The 24456-nt window shown below is 44.0% G+C and overlaps 1 protein-coding gene across 2 annotated transcripts in view; it reads right to left on the reverse strand.

Moving 5' to 3' along the window:
• SETD3 (SET domain containing 3, actin N3(tau)-histidine methyltransferase) overlaps nucleotides 1–24456 on the reverse strand; it is a 60595-nt gene that overhangs the window by 12790 nt on the left and 23349 nt on the right. For both annotated transcript variants that reach the window (XM_081047683.1, XM_081047684.1), the window contains one exon: nucleotides 25–83. In XM_081047683.1, coding sequence (XP_080903809.1) covers nucleotides 25–83 — 59 coding nt within the window. The remainder of the gene's footprint in view (nucleotides 1–24; nucleotides 84–24456) is intronic.

Here is a 24456-nt window from a genome sequence, read left to right on the forward strand (position 1 = left end):
CACACACACACACACCCAACCAACCTGTAGTCCTCATAAGTGAAAGAATCCTTCAAGGGCAGTTTGTTGGCATGAGGATGAGTCTGGGAATTACAAGTTTTAGAAAGCAGAGGTGAAAAGAGAAAAAGGGAAAACAGAAGTCAGTCAGCAGAATTTCATTCTTTCGCTGCCTAACAGATCCTAACAAGAGCCAAATGCAGCAGGAGGGGTCCAGCAGTGCTACTGAGGGATCATCATGCTATTACGCGCTCATACATCACTGTCAACTTAATTTGTTGTGCCCAGCAGCCGCCATAAATCTGCTGCTTCCTATTTCGATACTAGAACCCACAGACACGGCACAAAAATAAAATTTAAGGTAGACTGATTTCACAAAAGCTAGGCACGCCCCCTGAACAGAAACCCAGAACCCCCCCAAAGTCAGGTGTCCACTAGGGCTCCCTTTGTGTCTTCTGCCATCACGTGCTGCATATCCCTTACGCAGAGATTTCAAATCTCTTCTGATATCAATAAAAGGGACAATTAACGGCACTCGAATAAATGGAAAGTTCTTTCATTTATCTTTGACTTATATCATTTGGATGGGAATCAACTTGATACGTGTAAATGAATCACACATGGTTAAGTGTGGCTCCAAGACAAAAAGAAATATCAAGAAAAATACAGTTTTGTGAAATTACAAAATAAATTTTACAAACAGATTTAAAACATAGAGATCGGCATACTTAAAATTTGACTACTCCTTTTTGTCTGGACAAAAGAACATTTGGTAAAAATATCCAAAACTTCACACTTACGAGAAAATTTTATACATTTCATAGTCTGTCTTCACAACACTCCCCCCACCGCCTGCACCTTAGACCTTTCAAGCACTTAAAAACTTTGTCTCAATTAAGAAATTAAAAGCTGTAACAGTATAATTTTAATCTTCAGTTTCAATTACAGTCTGATAGACAGATTGCAGTAAGCGATCAAATGAACAAATGGTTATTCCTGAGCTACAAATGAAATTCTGCTGTCCTGTGTCTGCGCACGGCTAACGCATGAAGCCCCACGTAGTACGCAGTTTTTACTCTTGACGCATTAGCATCACAAGTGCACAGTAATTTATCATCGCTCACTGTAATGTACTCGCTGGCACCGTGTGCAGGACAGTAGGGGATGAGGTAAAAGTGGCTCAAACCGTAAATCAATTAGAAAACAAAAGCTTGTGCTCAGTGCGCAATTTTAGGCAAATTATATACTACAAAAGGCTGCCAATTGGGTGTTAGCTCCCAGGTGCCCACTTCTCCCCTCGAATCCTCGTCCAGTTTTAACCCTTTGGAAGAAGTCAACATATAAAAACATAGTCACGTTAATTTTTAACTGTTGTGATAATCGAAATGAAAGACTTTTTTAAGTCAATACATAAAACATCATATTGCCCTGGGATGTTTTCTAGCTGCTACAGGAATATCAGGAAATCCTATCTTTGGGGTTAAAAAAAATAATTGATACCACGGTCAGACGTGAGAATCCAAGACACTGGGGCCACTGACTGCCTCTCCTTTGTAACAAATGAAATGCTCGGCTGTGTCCTGAGCACCTTGAAATGCTTTCCACTGAATTAAGAAACCTAATCACAACAGTATTCAGGTTTTTCCTCACAAAAACTACAAATTCAGCAGACAAGAACCGTCCTTCTACCTAAAACTGCTTTTATGGTAAAAAGTACCACAGAAAAACTTCAGCATTCTGTTGCTAAAATTTCCTTTCACTTACAATTAAACGAAACTTCACATCTGATGGTACTAGGGAGTATTCACATCCCACCTTTTCTCAAACTCTAGGAGGTGAGTGAGCATTGTTGTTTTTGTTACTTTAAAACACTTTAATGCATTTAAACTGTGGAATGCACTATAGTATTTTGAAAACTGGTAAATTCCAATGAGAAATCCCCGACGTATTCAAAATCTGATCCACGCACCTCAGCCAAAAAGCGTGACTTCTTGAATATCAGAAAAGATGAAAATTCTCGAAATTGGAATGCTGAATGCTAAAACGACTCGAGGAAGAATCTTCCAACACTCCAAAGATCTTCAAAGGGCTTTGGACACGACAGAAAGATTCAAACAACAGCGACCCCCTCAAAGATTAAAAAGGTGAAAACTTCTCTCCAAAGTGTTTCCCTTCCTACTACTTGTATACATTTCTGACCGAAAACATAACTTCATGCTCACAGTCCTGATGAAGTTGTAAAGAAAGCTCAAGAAAAAATGCACCAATGCTTTCTTCAGATTAAGATCATTTTAGCTATAGGGTTATGTAATATATACAGAATATGTTAGAAATAGTTGTTCTTATCTGCTTAAAAAAATAGGGTGTGCCTAATGCACGTAATTCTGATCTAAAAAGCAATTCTGCCACAGACACATGCACTTAACAGTTATACTGAAGCAAAATGCGACACTATGGGGAATGGCAAATAATTGCCATTTCAACAGAGCTCTCACTACTGTGACACTAACGCCACCTACTGGTGTCATGGTAGATAGGTTACAGTCGCAGAGTTCTTGAATTCTTTCCCAGGGCAAGGAAGGCCTTCACAGCAACTTATCATAAACCAAGACTGGGTTTAGCTAGAATGGCTGCTGCTTCAGCTTTACTCAAGCAAAACCTGGTTTCTAAAATATCTACCCTACTTCTTGAAATTATAATAGTTTTACAAGGATTTTGAAACATTCAAAGATTGAAAATGATTTGCATGTGAAAAACATTTAACTTGGAAAAAAAATATTTTCAGATATCCTGAAAAAATGAACAAGAAGAAGAAAAACGTGTATTCCAAACACTCTTTAAGCTTTGGACAGAGTGATTTAAAAAAACACAACACACTGCACAGAATGATTTTTTGGTTTAAATACCAAGCCTTTCCCTATTGAAAACCAAGTTAAGGTTTAAAAATACGTCTTGTAAAAAATGTAATATTAACCTGCAGTTACCTGAAAGTTACTAAAACGTTTTTAGGTGCAGTCTTTAAGCTCATACTTTATAGGGAGGCTAACTGAACGTGCCTCATTTTACAGAGCAAAATCCTGCAGGGGTTTTGTTAATCATGACTAGGACACACATGACTGACCTGTACTTTAAAAATAAAATTGTACATTAAACCAGAAAACTCACACTTTGTGGCCAGTTCGTTTTAGCTGTGATCGTTGTAGACACACATAAGCTGGGTGAGGGGTTCAGGTCAGAGAGACGACAGTGACAGACAGTGACAGGGTCTCCCGGGCACCAGGGCCCAACAGGAGCAGGTCACTGGGTCGGCCCCCTTAAATATCGGTTCGGAAACCAGCCACAGCTTTTCTGCACATTTTTTAAGTGGCTGATATTTTCCCTTTCTTGAGCATTACAAACATTTGAAGCTGGAAAAATGAACAACTGCCGCAGCTCATAATCAGACCTGAAGCCCTGAGGAGCTCGCTTTTAAATGAGGAGCTCGTTTTCCTACGCCAAGCCCGGCACTCTTCACTCCCTCCTCCAGGAGAGATTCCAGATGAGGCTCAGTAATATCGTACCTGGTACAAAATAATCACTACATTTGGGAAAGATTAATATCTAAAATCATTTGTTTGGCTTCAATAAAAAGAAGTAATATTGCTAAATATGTAAGTATGACATTTTGAAGAATTTACCATATTGCCTGGGTCTAGCAGCTATGCTTAAGGAAATTAAAAAGCACTACAGTCAGCATATTTGATCCTTATTAAAGTTCTGTCTCGGACTATCACTCACATAAAACAAAAATAAACCAAGAAGAAATTTACATAAAACCTATGGATTACATGAGTTTGAAGATGAAAAAATGAACAATATTCTGGCTTTAAAAAATTGATTTAGCATGCAGCTTCTCTTTATAGTCCCTTGATAAAAATGAAATCTCCCTAACAAACACTTAATAAAACCTGTCAATATCTCTGGAAAGAAAAATGACACAAATGCATTAAGTATTAAATACCCTTGGAAAAAGTCACATATTCCATGAATTTTTGATGTACTATCTTGACATTAATGTAAAACCTTGATATTTATAATTGACAGATATTTAATAAAGTATAAAAGAAGATGGCTGCTGCACAGCATGCAAATTCTTCAGGATGATCAGAAATGAGAGATACAGACATGTACTTAAACTAAATAAACAGTTAATATGTGTCACGTGAATCAGCTGCAGTCTTATTTTAAGCTCCAACAACAAACCTTTGTGGGAACCAAAATAAGCAGAATTTGTTATGTGAATTCCTAATTCAGAAACCTTTAGTATGTGAACCAGCTTTGAAACATTACCAGTTCTGTACAGGAACAAGATACATTTGAGATAAAGTGTTTTTTTCTTTAACATCTAACAAAAAGCATTTTTTAAATAATAAAGATAAATGTGCCCATATATATGAAAAGGTATTTCCTAAAACAATTCTCAAAAGATACACATTTAACCAAAAGAAAGATTCAAAATTCTCTAAGGAGAAAAAAATAAAAGGATTAGAACGCACAAACAGCCTTTAAGAAACACACTCTTCTCAAAATCAGATCTGTGCTTTGCAAGAATACTCCTCTCTACCCAGCCCGTCTTTATAGGAAACCAAAGTGCATACATTTAATAATCGTCTTCAATGAGGTATTTAAATATACTAAGAAAAGTGGTTCAGTTCATAAAAATGACTCCTAAATACTGTATTTTAAAGAATTTATAGCCTGCTATAGTATATAACCAACTATTAATTTCAAAAATACATATAGTAGTTCAGTCTCTTATTAACAGCTCTATAGGATCAGGAATCACAAAACGTAATTTAGAAGTTGCACCCAGTTTGTTCTGATTAAAAATAATTTAATAGTATGCAATTATAATTTTCTAACTAAAATACGTCTAAGGTTATATTTGGCTTTACTTCGTAAAGTATATATTAAAAGGGACAGTCGGGTTAACTAGCTGTGGAAACACCTAACCCTGGCGATGGTTCCATTTCTTACTTCTACAAGGGTAAAATCAGTTACAGAACCTCAGACTTGACCTTTTTTGGGTAGATAAAAGTTTTGGCAGGTATAAGTTTTGGACATGTAACCCCAGCCCACATAGCAGGAGATCGTTGGTGCTTTGAATGCCATCTGAAATGTCTCCCTCCACAGGACAGCCCTGTGGCACCCTGGCTAAGCCCGGTGTGGGTCCAGAGTCTCAGCAAACGTTAGATCGCCGGCTGACTCGGGGGAAAGGAGAGGCCCCTGGCGGTTCCGTGGACCCACGCTGGAGGCCTGGCTTGCACCAACCATAGAGGACAAGGGGCCAGAGGCAGATCAGAAGGAAAGAGGGATTTCCCCTGAAGGAAGATGACTGAAGGAGAAGTGGGAGACAGGAAATGAAAGGAAGACAGCAGAGTACTGACAGGACAGCAAAAGATGGTAGGTAGACTAGAGGGAAGGCAAAGTAAAGGGGGCAGAAGGAAAAACATTGATGTCCCCCCTTCCCAATGAAGGCTCTTTAGAAGCTGCGTGTAAGGCGGCACATTTCTAGGCCGACCAATCCTTCTACTTATTGTACTTTCTAAGTGGCTATAACACAGTTTAACATAATGTCAAATTGCAAAATATCTACTGAATCTAGAATTCAGTTTTGATGACCATAAATCAGAATCAAAGTATGGTTCATGTTGGCTCTTGAGGGAAAAAAATCAATTTTTAAGACTTTTATTTTTAAACACAGATTACATCCCACCCTGGGATTTTTCATCATAAAGTTCTTTGAATTCACTCAATACAATCAAATAAATATATCAATACACATTAAATTTAAATTGTTTGCTCCTCTCTTATATATATTTAATTTTTCTATAACAAATGTGTTACCTTATAATAAAAAAATTGAAATTAAGAAAATGAGATTAGTGGAGGAATGTCGACATTGTTCAATAAATTTATAAAATTACTTCAAGATGGAAGAATTGTTTTCATTGGAAGACAATGACATCTATAACCTACATCCAATCTAAATTCAATTGAAATTTGTTGAAACACTGCAAAAAATATGCGTGTTTCAGAACTTTATGGGTTACTATTTGCATACCCTGAAGATGTCCATCAACTATGAAACAAATTGCGTCATAATCAATCAACACTTTAACGGTCAATCATTTATTCACTTAACAAATATTTACTGCCTCAGAAAAAAGTCAAAAATAGGTTAGGACTAGAAATTCATTCATCCAACAGATGTTTTATGTACTGTCTCTGAAGTGGAAGGCACGCTGTAGGTACCATGTGACCTGTGGACGAAAAGACGTGTTAACATCCACTGGAGGGTTTTCCCTAGCAGCAGTCACGTGGTGACTTAAAACACAACAGATGACACGACAGGTTACAGCTCAGACCCCCCTCCCAGGGCCACCTTCCCCAAGCACCCAGGTCCTCCCAGCCCTGGGCCCTTCTTTCCCAGGCTGAGCTGTTTGCTACCTCACTGTGTGTATGTGCGTGCGTGCACATTTGACTCATGTTTCTCTCCCCCAGCAGGTAAGCTCAGTGAGCCAGGGACCACCACGTCTGTTTTGGCCACCAGGGAACCCCCAATGCCACATTCAAAAAAATCATCTTCCTCCAAGTAAGAAGGAAACACTTCTCTGCCCTGTTCCTGGACGGTGGAGGACAGCTGTCACCTGGCAGACTCTAATTTCCTCCCTACAGATCCACAATGGCCTGAACGACAGGCAGGCAAGAATAAAAGTGACAACTTCCTAAACCGCCATAACTCCAAAGGGGAAGAGAGGTAGGACCAAGGTAATCAGGAACGGCTGTAATCGGATTACAGGCCGGTGGTCTGCTTCCCACATTCCCGTCAGAGGCTCTGCCCACCTGCGTGGGCACCCTTGCTGCACAGCCACTCCCTGCAGGCTTCAGACAAACAGTGTCCTTTTCTTCTATCTTCCATCTCCTAGGAATAGAATGTTTTCCACCATCTAGGGGTCAGAGAATCTTCTCTCTTTTTTTTCCAAACCTATCTTTCAACACTTTCATTTGAGAAAGTTCCACTCTCCTTTTAGAAGCCAACAAGGAGCCCACTAGTCCTCTGTACCAGCGGTCACTGCCTCCCTCCACCACACTACCACTCACCCAGCAGAGTATGCACCTCGGAAAAGGTGAGCCTGTCACTTCCGGTGTCATCTCAGATCACCCAACCCGTGTCTCGGTGTCATCTGAAAAGGGGGTCAGACAAGCAACCTCTATCTTCTTTTCAGCTCTTAAACCCTTTCTTTGCCTTTGACACTCCCCAGCCCAAAATATCTCAATCTGAGTCATGTAAGGACCCCAAACCATGATCAAAGCTCTTCTCTGGTCTGCAAAGACAACGGCTCCACCAAGTGTTCGATGCTTATCCATAAGGTACATACTCTTGCAACCCCTAAGCTTATCAGAGAAACTAGAAATACGCAGAATGGTGAAGGCAGTTACTGTTTTACAAGAACATACTTTCATCAAAAAATCAGGCAAGGATTATTTATTATCGGCTTCGTAGTATTTTACTTTTCACTTCAGCTATTTTAGACTTCAATTGGCTCTGGTTAAATGAAGCAGGCTGGCACGCTCAGAGTCACCAGGCATTTATAAGAGGAAAGCACTATGACCACCATTATGAAACCCATTTCCTTCAGGGGGTGACCGACACTCAGAGCATGCACATAAACCCTTGTCCCCAAAAAGGAATTGCCAGGGTTTGGTACACAGGAAAGCTCTCTGGATCTCCCAGGGAGAGAGAATGAAAGAGAAAGAAACTGAGAGAGGAAGAGGAAGGGGGTAGATATTAGCAATTGTTATCTGCCTAGCATTCTGTGCAAGGAACTCTTCTGAGAACTTTATGTGTATTGTGTAATTTAATCATCCTGGTTCCTGTGAAACAAGCACTATTAGCCCCATTCTACTGATGAGGATACAAGGACAGAGAAGTTTATAGCATGTCCAAGGTTATCCAGTTAATAAATGATGGGGCTGGGACAACAACCTAAGCAAAAGATCTCTGAAGTTTAAAGCAAAAAGGATTGCAAATAAAGCATAGTTCTGATACGGTAAATACATTATTTCTCAGTAAAGTTCTAGAAATAGAGCTATCGGAAAGGGAATTACAAAGCTGAGAGGTAGCCAACATTAGCAAAGCTAACACTGTGACTCTATTATTCCCCCAACCACCAGGAAGGGTACCATGTTCAGTTAAAAATTACTATCTACAGTCATAAAACCTCAGACCAGGATGGTAACTGGAGATCACCTGACCCAGTTCCCTTCATTCTGGTCATGGAGAACCCTGGTCCCAGGAAACACAGAACCAAATACACAGAGATATATACTCACTCCTTTCCTTCCTTATATTTTAAAGCACAGGAGTCACATTTGGAATTTACTTTCTGGTATTTTCTTCACTAGAATTATGCCACCATAGTGTGCCAACAACTTCCAATATTCTATTATCTGGAATTCCTATCATTTTCATGATAACTCTGAACAGCCTCTAAACACCCCACAGCTTTATCAATCATTAAACTGGCATTATCTCCACGTTCTCACATCGTTTTGGCTACTTTCAGCTCTCCTAGTTGTGGTGCTGTTAGGGAAATGAACCTTGGCCTTGTAAATCCTGTGCCTTTAAGCCTGAAGGAAGTTGAGGGAGTCTGTGAGTGACTAGTGGGAAATGAACTCTAGGGGTGCACCACAGAACCCGAGAACCAGTGGATGTCAGACTTGGGATTCTGGTAAGGACGGGCCAAGCTCTGATGTAGTAACACGTCCACCCTAATGGAGGCCTCGCACGGTGGCGTGAGCCTCCTGAGCGCCCACGTTTTCAGGCACGTCACATGAAGCAATTCATCAGTCTGCTAGTTTGTCACCAGCTGCCCTGAGTTCACGTTGGAAAATGACAGGGATAGAATCTAGGGTAAAGGTTCCTGCTGCCCCACTTCCACCACAGGGAAGTGGGTGAGGGTGCGTGGCTGAGAACAAGGCTCCAGGTTCAGTGGGCATCTCCATGGCCCTTGCAGAGTCTGTCATTAGAGTCTGGGGACACAGCCAGTCGTGTGTGTGCTGGTCCCTTCTCCATCTCAGCACACTATTTTAACTCCTTCATTTTCTCCACTTCCCGTGTTGACCCTGTGCTCGAAACACACCAATCAAAGAGAAAATACCCAACACTGTTTCTCTGGTCACTGTCGCTCGAGCAGAATTACAAATGTCCCAACGACCGAGAAAACGTCACCACCTGAAGATTCCACTGAACAAAAGGTGGCAACACTTCTCTGGTTGTAATACGAAGTCACTGATAAAGAGCTATGGTTCAGAAAAGTCCAAACCTTTTCTGTATTGCCTGGAAAGGGAACTTTCAAATGTATTATCCTGAGATTTAATAAATAAAACCAATATTTTAACCTTACTGGCAAAAATACCCCCATGAAAACTGCAATGTTCTGAATTGCAGGGCTATATTTATTAGAGTGAAAATTGAATGGTATCACAGCAAGTCCAGACAGCCCCTTGACTCACCAAATGCAATTTAAAATGTCCATGCCTTTGGGTAGTAGTAGCCGAGCACTTTCTTTTTCCTTAAGCAAAATTATTTTATATTCATCTTCAGTTGATGAAAAAATTCCCTCTCTCATTTCACTAAGAGTCAAACATAGGTACCAGAACTCTTCCAAGCACTTCTATCCCCCAAAAAATAAAAATAAGAAATAAATAAAAGCAGGCACTAAAATGGCATCTATTTTTATTGTCAATTTCCCCTATTAGCATTAAAATTTCTTAGGAACAGATAATAAAGAAGTCATAAAGAAAATTTCTTCTGTAAAGTGTTTTTAAGGGTAGATTCTACCTTGAAACTAAGAAGAAGGAAAGGGAGGGCCAAATTGTGCAGAGCTCGCACCGAGCTTTACCTGTGCGGGGCTCGCACGGAGCTTTACCTGACTTCCATCTTATGAGAACAAGCAAGAGATGGCCAAGCCGTCAAGTCAGAAAATGTGAATCTGACTACTTCCTTTTCCATAAAAATTGTGCTTTGCCTTGTATTTTCTTAATTAAATGCTTCACTGATCGATAGTTATGAAATGGATTTCACTCTCATTTTTATCAGAGGAAATACTACCTCACATTCTAAGAATAATACCATTTTGTTGGAGCAGTCAATATCTGGAAACAAACTGTCAAGAAAAGAACAGTTTAATCAGTGCATATCTTTTAAGCACTACCAATAAAACAGATCATTATTAAATTGTTCACTGGGAACAGAAAGCGAGAAATCCAATATATCGACTTAAGTCATATTTTGATATAAGAAGACTTTAGATTATAGTCATAGATGAGAAAAGACTTCAGAACTGGGTTAAAAACCAGGTCTCACGCCTAACCCAGAGTCTTGACACTTGGGGAAGTTACATTTAGGGGACAGGAATGGCAGTGGGGGAGAAGCCGGGGGGAGAACGAGCTGGAAGGGTAAGTGTGAATGAATATCAAGGAAGGCGAGGTGGCTGGGCACAGGGAACAGCCAACGGAACTGGTGAAGAGCGGCCCCTAGACCCATAGAAGGTTTGTCACCGGCAGGGCAGTGGTAGGGGCCCAGGCTGAGAGGAATATTCTTGGTAATCGTGGTTAAAGACATAAGATGGACAGGACATTATCTCAAAGGCATAGGGACATCCTGTAAACCAAGGGGATAAAGCTAGGACAGAAGGAAAGGCTAAAAATGCAGGGAAATGAAGAGAACGCACATGGCAATGTCAGGGCCCCTGACGGCTGGCCGCGGGGCTCGCCTGAGCTCGCAGGGAAGGTTCTTTTTCAAAGGAACTAAGGGAGGTGAAGACACAAGAAGCCTTGCGATGGAGACAACAGGAACAGACGTTCCGGTCACATGGTCTCAAGTTTTCTCAGGGAAGGAGGAATCGGGGAACCTGGGGGCTTAGTACTGAAGAGACGAAACAATTCGCAGGGGATGAGCCAGAGGTCAGGAAGACGTGCCGACGCATCTCTAGGGCCAGGCTGAGGTCTGCCTCATCTTGGAGTTAAGGGTCACCCGGACACTCCTGACGACGCTCCTGAGCTCGGGAGCAGAAGTGGGGAAAGAGGGCGGTGAGGAGGACGTGAGTCTGTCAGCAAAGGACAGCTGTCAGCTCTTTCGTAGGAGACATGAGACAAAAATGGAGTTTAGATTTAGTCTCCAAATACTCAGGCTGGGGAAGGTGGTGTAGAAGAGAACCCCTTCCTAACACTTAATGAATCTACTGCAAAAAGAAAAAAATCTGTTTCCCCATCTGCACTTCCAGACACATATAATAAAGTGACATTTCCAACATAGGTTTTCCTAGATCATTAGCTTTGTCAATTAAGACTCTCTATTCAGCAAAATGACCACTGTTTTTTCTATTCGTCCTTTAAGTTCTAAAAAAAGGTCGCAATATCTGGAAGTAATCTTATTTATCCGTGAAAAAACCTGATGTAGAAAATATTTTCCCCCAATTTTCACAACTAACATTGGTATTACTTTCCAAATTAGAATACTCGACCCCCCCCCTTCACTGATTCACTTAGCCAAACCCTCAGGCAGTTTAGTTTAGGATCCCTCTTCCTTCAAACCTTTATATGACCTCCAGTGACCTCTGAATTTCTAAGTCTGCAAAATACCACCTAGCACTTGATTTTATACTATATTAAGTGCCTCTTGAGTTGCTTTGTAGCATTCATTCGTTCATCCACCCACTCAGTCAACAAATATTCATGGAGTGCCCCCTTGAGTGACACACCGTGCCAGGAACTGGAAACAAATGAGGAAGACAGCTCTGGCTTCTGCCCTCACATAGCTTCTTCCTGTCTGGTGGACGGTGGGGACTAGACACACAGGCACAGCTGCGAGGAGAGTGGCCTGAGGGGTCAGGAGAGGGAGGGGGGCCTGGCGGAGAGAGGGGGCTCTCCCCCGGAACCTGTCAAACACATACTGACACATCCAGACCCCACCCACATTCACTGTGCCTGCTTCCTGTGTTCCCCACAAGTCGTAAACTTAGTTTGGAGGAAAAGTGAGAGAATTGCCCATCCTGGGTGATCACTGACCAATGCGGAGATTTCTTTTTAAATTAGCACTTTATTTAAAAAGAAAACAAACAGAGGGGCATCTCCAAGGTGGAAGCACATTTGAATTAGCACATGAAGAACAGTCCTCCGAGACCTGGAAGGCAACTTCCAGCTGTGATCTCAGGTTCAGGGTCAGTCCAGCCTCCTCGTGCCCATTTACAGGCTTGCTGGTCCATGCGGGCAGAGCCGCCCTCTGCTTTTCATTTGTAGGTACCCCTCCTTGCCCTTCACACACAAACACACCCCAACACGCGCACTCACGTCTACCATGCGACCCACAATCAGAAGTAGGTGGTGACAGGTCCATCTGATCGGTGGTGTGGCTCGTTCTGAACTGTGGCCGGATAATTCCTGAGTGTGGTGGGTAGACCAGCCTGGCCCAGGCACTTTCCCAGTCACGCTCCTATTAGCTTGCTAACTTCCTCAAGTGTGGTCACTTTGCAAATTAACCTTTTGATTGGAAAAAATAAAGCTAAGTACTTCAAATTACTCAGTCACTTAATGTGAGCTCAGCTGACAAGGAGAACGTACCTTTCAACAGCCACAGAAATTAGACTAGAAAACGCCCACTGATTGTTATTGGGGAAAAGGCACCCATTATAAGGACGGCCAAAATAATCACATCTTTCAATCTCCTAACTATGCTTAAAATACATGTCCATAAAAAACAGGACATAATGCAATAAACATAGTATTTACTGTGACACTCTGTGAACTACAGGATGAAATATACCTGCAAAAAAACAGGAAAGGAGCAGGTGTTAAGAAACTTTATAAAAAGGATTTGATCAATCTTGGAAAAGAACAGTGAAGTCCAGTCGCTGTTATTTGCTAGAAAATAATGCCGTTTCACCCTCATGTGCTCACGCATGTTTCTGCATCTTCAGTGCATTCTAGCCGAGCTTCGTCCCTCCACTCACCACGCATTACCGAGTGTCTGCTCCGTGGAAGGCACTGTGGGGGCAACAGAGAAAAGGGGGTCCCCTACTCACAAGAAGCCATGATGCTATCGCAGGGAGTCCAGATGGGCAAAACATGATATGTCACGCCACACCAAACGGCATGCATTGGAATTACAGAGAAGAGGTTACCGACACTGTTGGAAGGGAGAGCTGGCAATGACACATGGAGGGCGGGGCTTGTGGGTTACTCTCTAAATGCGGGCGGGCAGGGCAGGCGGCTTGTCCCCCACAGACAACACCAGAAACGGCAGGGCAGAAGGGCAGGCTTGTCTGGGGAGGCCCAGGCGGCGCTTTGTGGAGGGAGGCAGTGGGGGGAAAGGTAGGGAGCTGGTGAGTCCGGCGCCCAGGGCCCTGCAAAGGGGCCAAGCACAGGGCAGGGCTCTGCAGCAGTGCCTCACCCACCATCATTTCCTTCACTTGTAAAACAAGACAGAGCCTCCACCACGTTTGCTGTACTTGAGAGGCATTGGGGAGCTAGTATCCTCGCAGGAAAAAGGATTTAAATTTGGTAGACACTGGTAAATGATGGAAATGAGGAAGGTGGTCTTTAGAGAAAGCAATCAACCAAAGGAGGACTCCACAGAGTGGAGCTTGGGGGCGGGGCTGGCTGGGCCTCTGCCCGTGACGTCTAACTCCCGGACCCAGGTGTCAGCAAATGTCAGCGCCTTCTTGCCTTTTAGGACAGAGGAAATGAACACGTTGGCAGGAAAAAAGGAAAAACAAGCATGGGAGGGAGAGTAAGTGACAGAACCAAGGCACGGGGGCGTCGTGCCACCAAGGACGCAGCTACAAGGGCTGGTCTAGGCAAGGAAAGAACGGTGAAGAGGATGGGTAAGGGGAGATTTGGAGAAGGACGGAGAAGCCAAGGAAACTGAAGGTGGACAAAACACCTCGATTCTCTTCAGATCAGAGGCAGGAGACTGCTGAGAAGGCTGGTCATTTCGTCGGTTTTGTGATTATCATTAATGTGCTGCTACAATGTACAGTTGCCCTCACTGTGCTCAGCGTTCACCCAGTCACCTGAGAACTGATATTCTCTGCCAGTTCCAAATTTCTAGCTTTTAGAGATCTCCACTTCTTTGAAACACATGCTGTGTAGTCTGAACAAAGACACTGGCTAGTTAAGACGTGATGAACAGTTGCTTCTACACTGCTAGTCTCAAGCAGCAGCCAATCCAACACAGAAACCCATCTGAGTCGCTTCCATTTCCAAAGTGACTTATGAAAAGCAGGCGATCTGAAGGCCTCCATACGGCCTACCTTATATGCTGACGGATTTATTTTGGTCTCTTCAATTCCATACACCTGTTTCTGTTCTTTGAAACAGATGAAAATTGTGAAGCATAAAGGAAATCGTAAGAGATTCTGGACAGGCTCCAAAGAAGCACTTTGCTCTCCCAAGTCCTGTAACCCAGGGCCCCGTTCTCTGGGTGTGCTGCATCCGGGCCTTCGGGTCAAACCTAAGGACCCCGAGAGTGGAGCCCAGGAAACACCATTTGTAACATGTCTCCCAGGTGACTTATGTTCGTTCGAGGTGAGTCCAGTAACTGGTTTAGTGCCAGCTCCCACCAAATAGAAGAGCGAAGATCTGTGCTATCTGATTTAACCCCTGCTGCCCCTCACATGTGCAGACAGACACATATGAATGATGGCCAAATGCAGTCTGGGAGAAGCTGCACTTCACACGAGGGCTTCTGGCCCCATCTTTGTCCGGATCTGCCCACTTGCGGCTCTGCGTCCCTGAACCCTTGCTAAATAGAATAAAACTTTCATTTTCCTCCTTAAGCTACTGTGTATTTTCTAATATGTTGTATTATACATATGTATGGTTTATAATTTAAAAAATAATTTCACTTAAGAAAAAGTCAAAAACGTCTCTGACAGCAGGGCCAAAGACTCTAGCTACATGATGTTTTTCTCAGGATCTCTAACTCTGGCCATATTATTCATTTTCTCAGAACTCTAGTACAAGCTTTGACCTGACCTGCAAAAAATTCATTTACTCAACATGCCAAACATCAGGCTGGGGGCTGCGGAAACAAAACTGAAGAAAGTTTGTTCTCAGCCCTCCAGAGACTCAAACTGGCCCTGATAAAGAAATGAGTGAAATTAAGCAGGTGACTCATTAGTGAACGATCCAACTTCTAGATCTGCTGAGCAGGGGAGACACAGGTAAATGCTGTGCACCTGGCTCATGACCTGCTTTCGTTCCCACAGCAGAGCCGCTGGGACCCACCAGCCCCACCACATCACAGTGCTGGTACCTCAACTTCCTATTTCAAGAACTAATCATACATGTTTTGACAGCACTGGTCAGTTTCCATGGAAAAGGGTCTGACTGAGGTAGGTCCTAAATTTCACTATTATCCAAATCAACTCTAACGGTAACAATAAAAATAATTAACATTCATGGAGCACCTACTATATGCCATGTACATGAAATGTCCTAGGCACTTTACAGATGTTAACAAATCCAAACCTCCCAGTAACGCTGTAAGATGGGTACTACCATCTCCCTCCCTTCACAGACAAAGACACTACGCCCAGAAGAAACCTGGCTCAGGTCACCCAGCTAGGAAGTGGAGGAGCTTCTGAATCCATTCACCTAACCACTTCAAGTGCTGTCTCTATAGAAACATAATACATATAATAGTTAATTTTTTAAAACTGGGTGTACCCACAGCAGGTACTTTCCATTTATGTGAAGATTCATACTTTACAAAGTTCTCTTACACTTCGCATTTAATCTGCCCAGTACCAACATACAGCAGTGACTGGTGCCTCCATTACCAAATGGGGAAACTGAGGTTAAGGGACCTGCCACCCTTTAGGTTACTTAGAAGCAGAGCTGTAACTCAAACCCAGGTGTCCTGATTCCGAATCGAACACTCTTTCTAGTCCTAACACAAATGCAGAAAACGGGGAGTCAGTGGTGCCCCACAATAGCATCATGTATTTTTAAGGATTTTAAAGTGAGATGTAAACATCTAACCCTAGATCAACTGATCCCCTTGCCAGGTCAGGCTCAGCAGCAGAGCAATGACCATTTCACAACACATGCTGGACACAGTGACACTTTTCTCCATCTGACCATTCTCCAGCCACAAATTCTCACATACAGTAAGATTTTAACATAAGAATACTACGAATCTACTCGCCATGACCACAGAGCACAGAAAAGCTCTCCTAAAAGCTCTCCTAACGCCGTTTCCATCTTGCCATCCTCTTGAAGATCAGCTTCCGTGTGGTCCCAGGACACCACTCCTCAAAGTGCGTTCTCCTTCTTAGAATCCTAGCTATCCTAAAACATCACAACCTCTCCTACCAGGATTCGTATAGTTAAGGGGTCCATTTTATGGAAGGCCTGACAAGTGGAAATACAACTGAACTACAACGGAAAACACAAATTCCCTTCTGTCTAGCAAATGTCCTATCACATTTATATGCAAAGAACCAGGTGACAGTCTGATAAAAACAGCACACATTACAGTCAATTTATTTTATGAACTGAATCTTTTGTGCAGGGATTTTCATAATGGTTGTAACCTGAAAGTTAAAAAGCAACATCAAAAACTCTAAATTAAGTTCTTAATAATCAGATGGAAAGGGAGGAAACATCTTTGGTTTCTGTAAATGCCAGGCCATTTACTTCATGCTTCAAATGTTGCTTTTAAACCACCAAATACCAAAACTTTAGTTCTATAAGTTACTATGTTCCATACAAAGCTCCTGATAACCAACGCACTGAGTTTTGTTTGCATTCCTGGCCCCACTGTGACAGCCAAAAATGTCTGTCCCTGGGGGCAAATTGCTTTGGTTGAGAACCCCTCAGCCAGGCAAAACGTTCTTTAAAAGGACACAGAAAACATCATCTTCAAAAAAATAAAACTAATAAATTAGACTTCATTAAAACAAATTCATTTAATTCATTAAAATTAAACTTCATTAACATGAAGAACTTCTATTCCACAAATGATATCGTTATGAAAGTGACTAGGCAAGCCACAGACTGGAAGGAAATAGTCACGAAACATGTCTTATAAAGGATACATGTCCAAAAGGAAACACCCAATTATACATGGGCAATGGAAGAGAAGGACGGCAGGATTTACCAATGTTTATAGTTTGTTTGCGGTGATAAAATAGTTCTGAAGATAGATGATGGTGGTGATAGTTGCAAAACATTATCAATGTAACTAATGCCACTGAATTATATACTTAAAAATGGTCAAAATGGCAAATTTTGTTACATATATTTTACCACAATTAAAAACTTAATAATTATTAACTTTTAATAATTATTAAGTTGCCCCCAAAAGTACACATTGAAGTTTGGAAACTTATTATAAAACATGTAAACTATACCGTTAATCATTTTATACTGATTATATGGGTGTATTGAGTTAAATCAGCACAAGTTTGTTTTAAATGAGTAAAGATCTGACTGGCCACGCCCCTAAAGAGGATATCCAAGTAGCTAATAAGAAAATGAAGACACGCTCAACGCTATCCATCAGTCATCAGAGAACGAAAGTCAGAAGACAAGACACCACTGCACACCCATAGGAATGTCTCAAGGACCGAGTACGGAGAGCAACTAGAATGTTCATGTACGCTGGCCCGGCCACTTTGGAAACTAGTTTATCAACGTCTACTGAAGCTACACAGGTGACTGCCCAATACCCCAGTAATTCTCCCAAGAGAATACCCAGAAGGAGGGAACACGTATGTCCCCAAGAGGACGGATACAAGCTTACTCACAGCTGCTTTGTTTGTAAGAGCCAAAAGCTGGGAACCACCAAAATGCCCATCAGTAGCGGGACAGATTGTGGTATATGCACACAATGGGAAACTATACAGCAGTTACAAAGAAAATAAACTACTACTCCACCCGGCAACAGGGATGGATGTCACAGGTCATCACAGTGAGCAAAAGGCAGGGGCAGAGGAGTCCTCTACATGGTTCTACCTACAGGAAGCTCGCACAGGCAGAAACAACCTGTGGTGACAGAGCCCGAGGAGAGGTCCTCTCTTGAAAAGGGGGGTGGGTACCGACTGGGAGCATCCTGGGGTGCTAGAAATGTCCCGCAGCTTGCTCTTGGTGGTGCTCACTTAGGATAAGAGCTAATCCATAGTTAACATATGTGGACGTTAAGTGTATACGTTAAATCTCAATTTGAAGAAAGTAGAAGCCCACAGACGAACAGTGCTAGCTGCTCGCCTTTACTGCAGGGAGTTACTAGACGTCCCCCACCTCACCTCTCTGGTCTAGTCTGCATTTACTCTATTAATATTGGCCATTTTAAAGACGAACTGACATGGTCAAAAGCTTATTCATTTTTACTATGATATAATTCATCAGAAGATATTTTCACCTTTTTCTATTACTTGCCACATGTAATGCCTGCAGAGACTGTAGATGAATCTTACAAAAACAGTTTATAATTTTTACTGTTTGGAAGCTATTACTGATCTTTATCTAAGCCTTTAAAGTATAACCATATTTTTCATGTGGCAAACTCTTAAATCACTGCATTCTTTCCTGCCTCTGAAGTGCTCTTTGCAGTTTTTGCCTAGAATTTTGGTAGTTGATCTTATACCAAGTAGCAAAATCCTTCTATTTGAATGTTTTATTGTCATTTAGCTTTATCCCATGTGACTAATTTCCCCAAGCAGCTTGGGCATCAGGGACTGAGGAGAGAACAGGGCTAAGCCTGTGCCCTTTCACACTGCAGGTGCCCTGAAGGTGACAGTCTCCACAGTTCAGTGAATTGGGAGGAACTCTCACAGGTCACCCTACTCAGTTCACACCGTGTCCGAAAACCACCTCTCCGGGACCCCGGAGGGCAGTGACAAAAAAACCTGCATTTGTAAAATGCTCTATGTCTAAAACCACCTTTCCTTCCATTTCTCACCTAGCCTCACACTCCTACAAGGGAAACAGGAGGGGAACAGGGCAGTTTCTCTTTTCTGGTACGTGTGGAAAGTGAGGCTCAGCCAGCTGAGTGACGTGTCCACGGTCACAATACGAGCTGCTGGCGGAGGCTAGGCCTCCAGAGCGGACTATCATCGGCCTCCCGCCACGCCCACTGCCTTCCAGATACTTCCTGCCCAGTGTGTCCTTCCAAGGTCAGAGAGCTTTCTGAGTGAAGAGGCGCATCCACACAGGAAGTGCCCTCCTCGGTCCTGCGTCTCCCAGAAATCTGACCGCAGGCCTCTCAGGTGTTCACCTCTGTCCCGACCAGTGTGTCGGGCAGGACGGGGCCAGTACGACGGCCTGCAAACAGGCCCCCGGAGGCCTCGCCACAGCCTGGCGCCACCCACTACCTACCCCCATTCACACGGCACTCTCTCTCACAGCTGAGGTTCAACACCCCTTTAGATTGAAAAGGAAACCGTCAGTGAGGTTGCCTTGGAGTGACGTTTTCTTCATGCAAATCTGATGTGGTGCATTGTCATGTTCTTAGGGTGCTTTGAATTCCTAGGGCAGCCTCCGGGAAGGTAGCGCCCACACACCCCCCAAAAGGAGATGCAGAATTGGGGCGGTAAGTGTTAGCACTGTGACCTGATCACGACCTTCTCGTGGCGCCACACCGCTGATGGCGTTCTCAGCCACGAGCTGATGACTGAGTTCTAACTCCGGGCCGGCACTCACAGGTCTCGGCACCTGGACAACACAGGCCGACCCCTGCCTTCTGCAGGTCTCCTGAGAACATCACCCACGGTTTCAAACACATCAGCAGCTTGTGTGGAATACAAATCAGATTTACTGGGCAGCTGGTACTCAATACATGTTTATGGAATGAGTGACCAGCTGCCTTGGTTACAAGATGAAGTCAGTAAGATCCAGTGGAGAAGACACTTCAGATCCAGGCACGAAGTTAAGTTCTGGTGTACCAATAACTAGGTATGTACCAATAACTAGGTACGCCTTTAAGTCCTGGAGCAGACAGACCGGGAAATAGGCCTCACTTTCCTCACCTGTCAAATGGGAATAACAATCGGATAGACAGGTCTAGTGTGAGGATTTGATGGAATTGTGCTTAATGCAGATCTTGGCACCGAGTAAAGTACTACCACACGCTAGTTCTGTTCCCTCCCTTCCAGCCTCTGTCTCTGTCTCCACCCTCACCGCCTCTTGTTACCATGCACACCACACTCCAGCCACAATGAGTGGTCGTGCTGTGCCCTCTGCCCTTCACGGGGCAAACTCCTGGGCCTTCTTCAGGGTCAGTTGCGATTCCTACCTCTGGGAAGCCTCTCCTGACTCCCCACTTTTCTGCTGTTTCCCCTTCCTCTGGGTTAGTTTCCCCCAATTGCTATCGTATCACCTACTGGATTTGGTTTTCACTAGACTGAAAACTGGAAAACAGCCCCTGCATCGTCAGCTCGCTGTCGATGAACAGTGAACAGTGCTCTTGACACACGAGTGGGGATAACACGGCTAACTGCCAAAGAGGAAGGCCTAGATGCAGTGAGTCTGCTGTGTGACTGAGCAGGGGGGAGGGCGGACGGGGGTTGTGTATGCACATATGTGTGCGTGCAGGGTGTGTGTATACGTGCGTGTGTATGACAGAGACTGCCTCTCCCCAGGGGATCTTTCTCAGTTTGGGAATTCTATTCTGAAGTCCTCAGTACACCCTGGTCCAACACTGCGCTAACTCAAGGAAATCCATTTCACACCTACATTAACATTCACTGACACACTTCCTGTCACTATGCTGCTCCCATTCAGGTGACGAAGAGTCAGCATTTAGACACAGCAGCTGTATCTAGGTTGTCCCTGAGGTTAGTCTACTTGCCCATTAACGGAAGCCAATGTCTTTCTGGTTCTAGAAACCACGGCCACTAACACACGTTAGACTAATAATAAAACGACCACATGAGAGCAAGGACTCCAAAGCCGACGGTAGTATTTCTGATGTAAACGCTGCCAAATAAAAACTGGCTTATTAATTTTAAACGACTTCACAGCATTTAAGGGAAAACATGAGACTGACACAAAGACTTTAAAACTCATTAGAGTTGGTCTTGAAATCACTGATATATTTAAATTGAAAGCTGCCCGTCTGACAGCTTCTCATTCAGACATGCTATTGTGTATGCCACTATGGTTAAGGTTGGGTGAGCACTTCCATTAAAACCTTCACTTTCACGAGCTTATAATTTCACAATAAAAATTTGCTCCGGGCTTCACTTCTGCATACAAAAAATTTCTGCTTGAAATATATATCCCAAAGTACAAAATAAACCTGTCTGGACTGAAAACACAGATACAAGATTACGTTTGGTGTGTCTTCGGTTAAAATAAGTCAGAAATTTAGGATTGAAAATTTCCTTTCCAAACCATAAAGGTTAGAACTAGAGAAAGGCTGGTAAAGTCAGTTTAGGAGCAAGGGGGTAAAGATAAACTTCAAACCAATTTAGTCCAGAAACCTCAAGACCATCCTTAATTACTCCCAAACTCTTCACATTCAGTGTCACCAGATACTGTCAATTCTACCTTAAGACACTTGTCAAATTCCTCAGGCTATCTGGTCATCTGGCTGCCTGGTGGGAGGTTATCTTTCAAAAGGAGGCACAGGCAGGTCAGTCTGATGGTGGGCTCCCCATGGCTCCTGGTCACGCCCAGGACAGAAACCCCAGGGCCTGCTGAAGCCCTCGGCCCAGCTCCTGCTGGTTTGGGCGCCCTCCTCCTCTCCCGCCAGCTCCCACTCCCTCCATCCCAGCGCCTGGGAACAGGCCTTTCCGTTTTGTCCTCTTGCCTGTACATCCAGAACTCTCCTTCATGACCCTGCTGAAAGGGGCCAGGCCCACCTTCTGGCTCATTATGTCAACACCGTGCTTTACATTTTACAAACAATTCATATCCCTTGTTAAGTGAGACAGGTTGTAACTGTGGACACTGAGGCTCAGGGAGTTTGAGCCACTTGAACAGTGTCACATAAACAGAACTGCTAAAGCCCCAGCTGCTCCATCCCACCCTGGCCTGAACCCCAGAAGCCACAAACATCTCAGGGAGACGCCCGTGTCAGACTCGGGGAGCTGGTCCCGCAAATCTGTAGTCACTTCCCTCAGATCCAGGGTCTCTATCTCTACTGGGCTCCGGCTGTCTCCTCCTGCCCCCATCTCTGCCCCGCTCACCCCAACTCCAAACCTCATGACACTATTGCCCTCCACCAGACAAGTTTGCCTTTCAAGCCCCAACTCTGGTTCCATCGGACGCCCCAGGCATCTCAGAGCTCAGAGAGCAGACCCTGCCTCAGTTTACCATTTTTGCTCTTCAACATTTCCTGCCAATTGTTCTTCTCCCATTTCTACTATGAACTTCTAGACGGCAAGGACCTCACATTACTTTTCTATCTCCTAATAGCACCTACCACAGAAATGGAAGAGAAGCACTCAGTAAAACTCCATTATTATCAGAAAATATTTTAAATAGGCAGTTATTTGATTTAATAAAAAAAAAGTATGCATGCTATGTTTTCAACTACTGATTTTCAGAACTTACTTTTTCTTTAGAGCTAAAAGAATAAAGTTGATTTGTGACAGGACAGAAGTACCCGAAGCCTGACATCTGACAAAGCTCGAGGACTACGGAACACAGGTGGGCCTAAAAGTGATGGCTCTCCAAAACTAGACTTCGGGTCTAAAGTGTAGTAGTCACAGAGCATTTTGCTGCAGTCGTATGTGAGGTGAAGCCATGCAGTAACCTCGAGGAGGACAGTTGGGGAGAGGGTCAGGAGTGTATATTCAGATCCCAGCACAGCCACAGGCAGGGAGGCAACTCGCTGGTGTGACAGGAAGTGTAAACAAATGAAGACTGTAACAGCTGTCCGGTACTAATAAGCTTTAGGAGAAAAAGAAAGCAAGGTAAGAGGGTACAAAGCCAGGGCGCGTCTCTGAGACGAGGAGCAGGGCAGGTCTGGACACTGGAGATGTCTGGACAGGAGCTCTCAGGCTCCTCAGTCAGGGAGACAACAGGCAAAGACCCCATTCGCCTGGGCCAGGTTGCGCCCACCTCTGAGCATCAGCTTTCTTATCTCCTACGTGGACAAGAAGGACACACCCGTGCCAGAAGGTGAGGATGAACTGCTGGGAGGGACAGGAACCCAGTTCATAGCTAAAGGCCCGAAACAAATGTAGGTTCTCACTTAATTAACATGGTAATTATCTTCTCCAAATGCCTCTTCTCCGATTTAAAAACAAACCAAAAACCCTCCTCAAGCTTCTCAGCTAAAAGCACTCTTCCTTCTCTGAACTCCCATGTTTTTTAATCTGTGCCCTTAAATATCACTTTTTGCTGAACTAATTAAACATGCCCAGAATGTGAAGCTTCTGGTTAATTTTGTGAGCCGTCAATTCCAAGCAGGTGCGTCACGCAGAGAAGGTGTTTGCTGAGTGAACGCTTCAGTTGGAGAGCAGACGGGGGTGGGACAGGACTCGTGACAGATGATGAAATGTACTCTTTTGCTCTAAAAGTCAAGAAGCAAACGATGAGATGAAGGTTCTAAGGGAGCATATTTTGCCTCCATGTACGGAGTGGCTCCCTAACCGCCATCTCCTCACACCGGGAAGGGCTGCCTTGCAAAACCAGGCCGTGAGCAGGGACCACAGTCAGGCAGAGACCAGAGGAGGGTCCCGGAAGCGGGCTGGGCCGACCCCGCTGGGTCTGGGGCAGGGCTGGTACCGGCGTGCTAGGCCCTGCATGGGTGTCACTTCTTTATTGGCCCGGCCCAGTGATACCTACGCAGGGCCTAGCAGGGCAAGCACCCAAGTCTCCTTCCTACAGATAAGGGAACTCAGACTCCATCATGATCTGCCCAGATTTACACAGCAGGCAGCAGGCGTGGACCCTGCCTCCACAGTACACTGCACCCCACGGAAACATGGGCAGAAAAGCCAAAGCTGGCGGCTGGGTGCAGCGTGAACAGCAGGATGGAGCTGGAAGACCTGCCATTACTATGATACATCAACTACGATAGAGCACGGGCCCTATTTTGGATGATCTGCCTCAGAGACGTATTGCTACACTGCATTTCCACGACGCTCAATGACGTGGTCCACCTGTACCGGCTATGAGCCCACCAGGGCTAGAACGAAGCACCAAACATTCAAATCAGAGCGTCTGGCAGTATCAATCCCAGGTAGGGTTAACAGGCGATGCAATTGCAGAAAAGCAGGGAGCCACGGTGAATACAAGAGCCTCCAATCCGAGGAAAGCAGGAAGGCTGGAGTGGCCGTTGTGTCAGAGCCACGACACCTTTAAACGAACGGCCACACGCCGCCTTGGCCTGCCTGGGACGACTCACTAAGCTACCACTTCTGGCAAAGCAATCCTTCTCGCTTGCTCATAGACAGT

Source organism: Rhinolophus hipposideros (genome assembly GCF_964194185.1).
Source record: "Rhinolophus hipposideros genome assembly, chromosome: 5".
NCBI lineage: Eukaryota > Metazoa > Chordata > Mammalia > Chiroptera > Rhinolophidae > Rhinolophus > Rhinolophus hipposideros.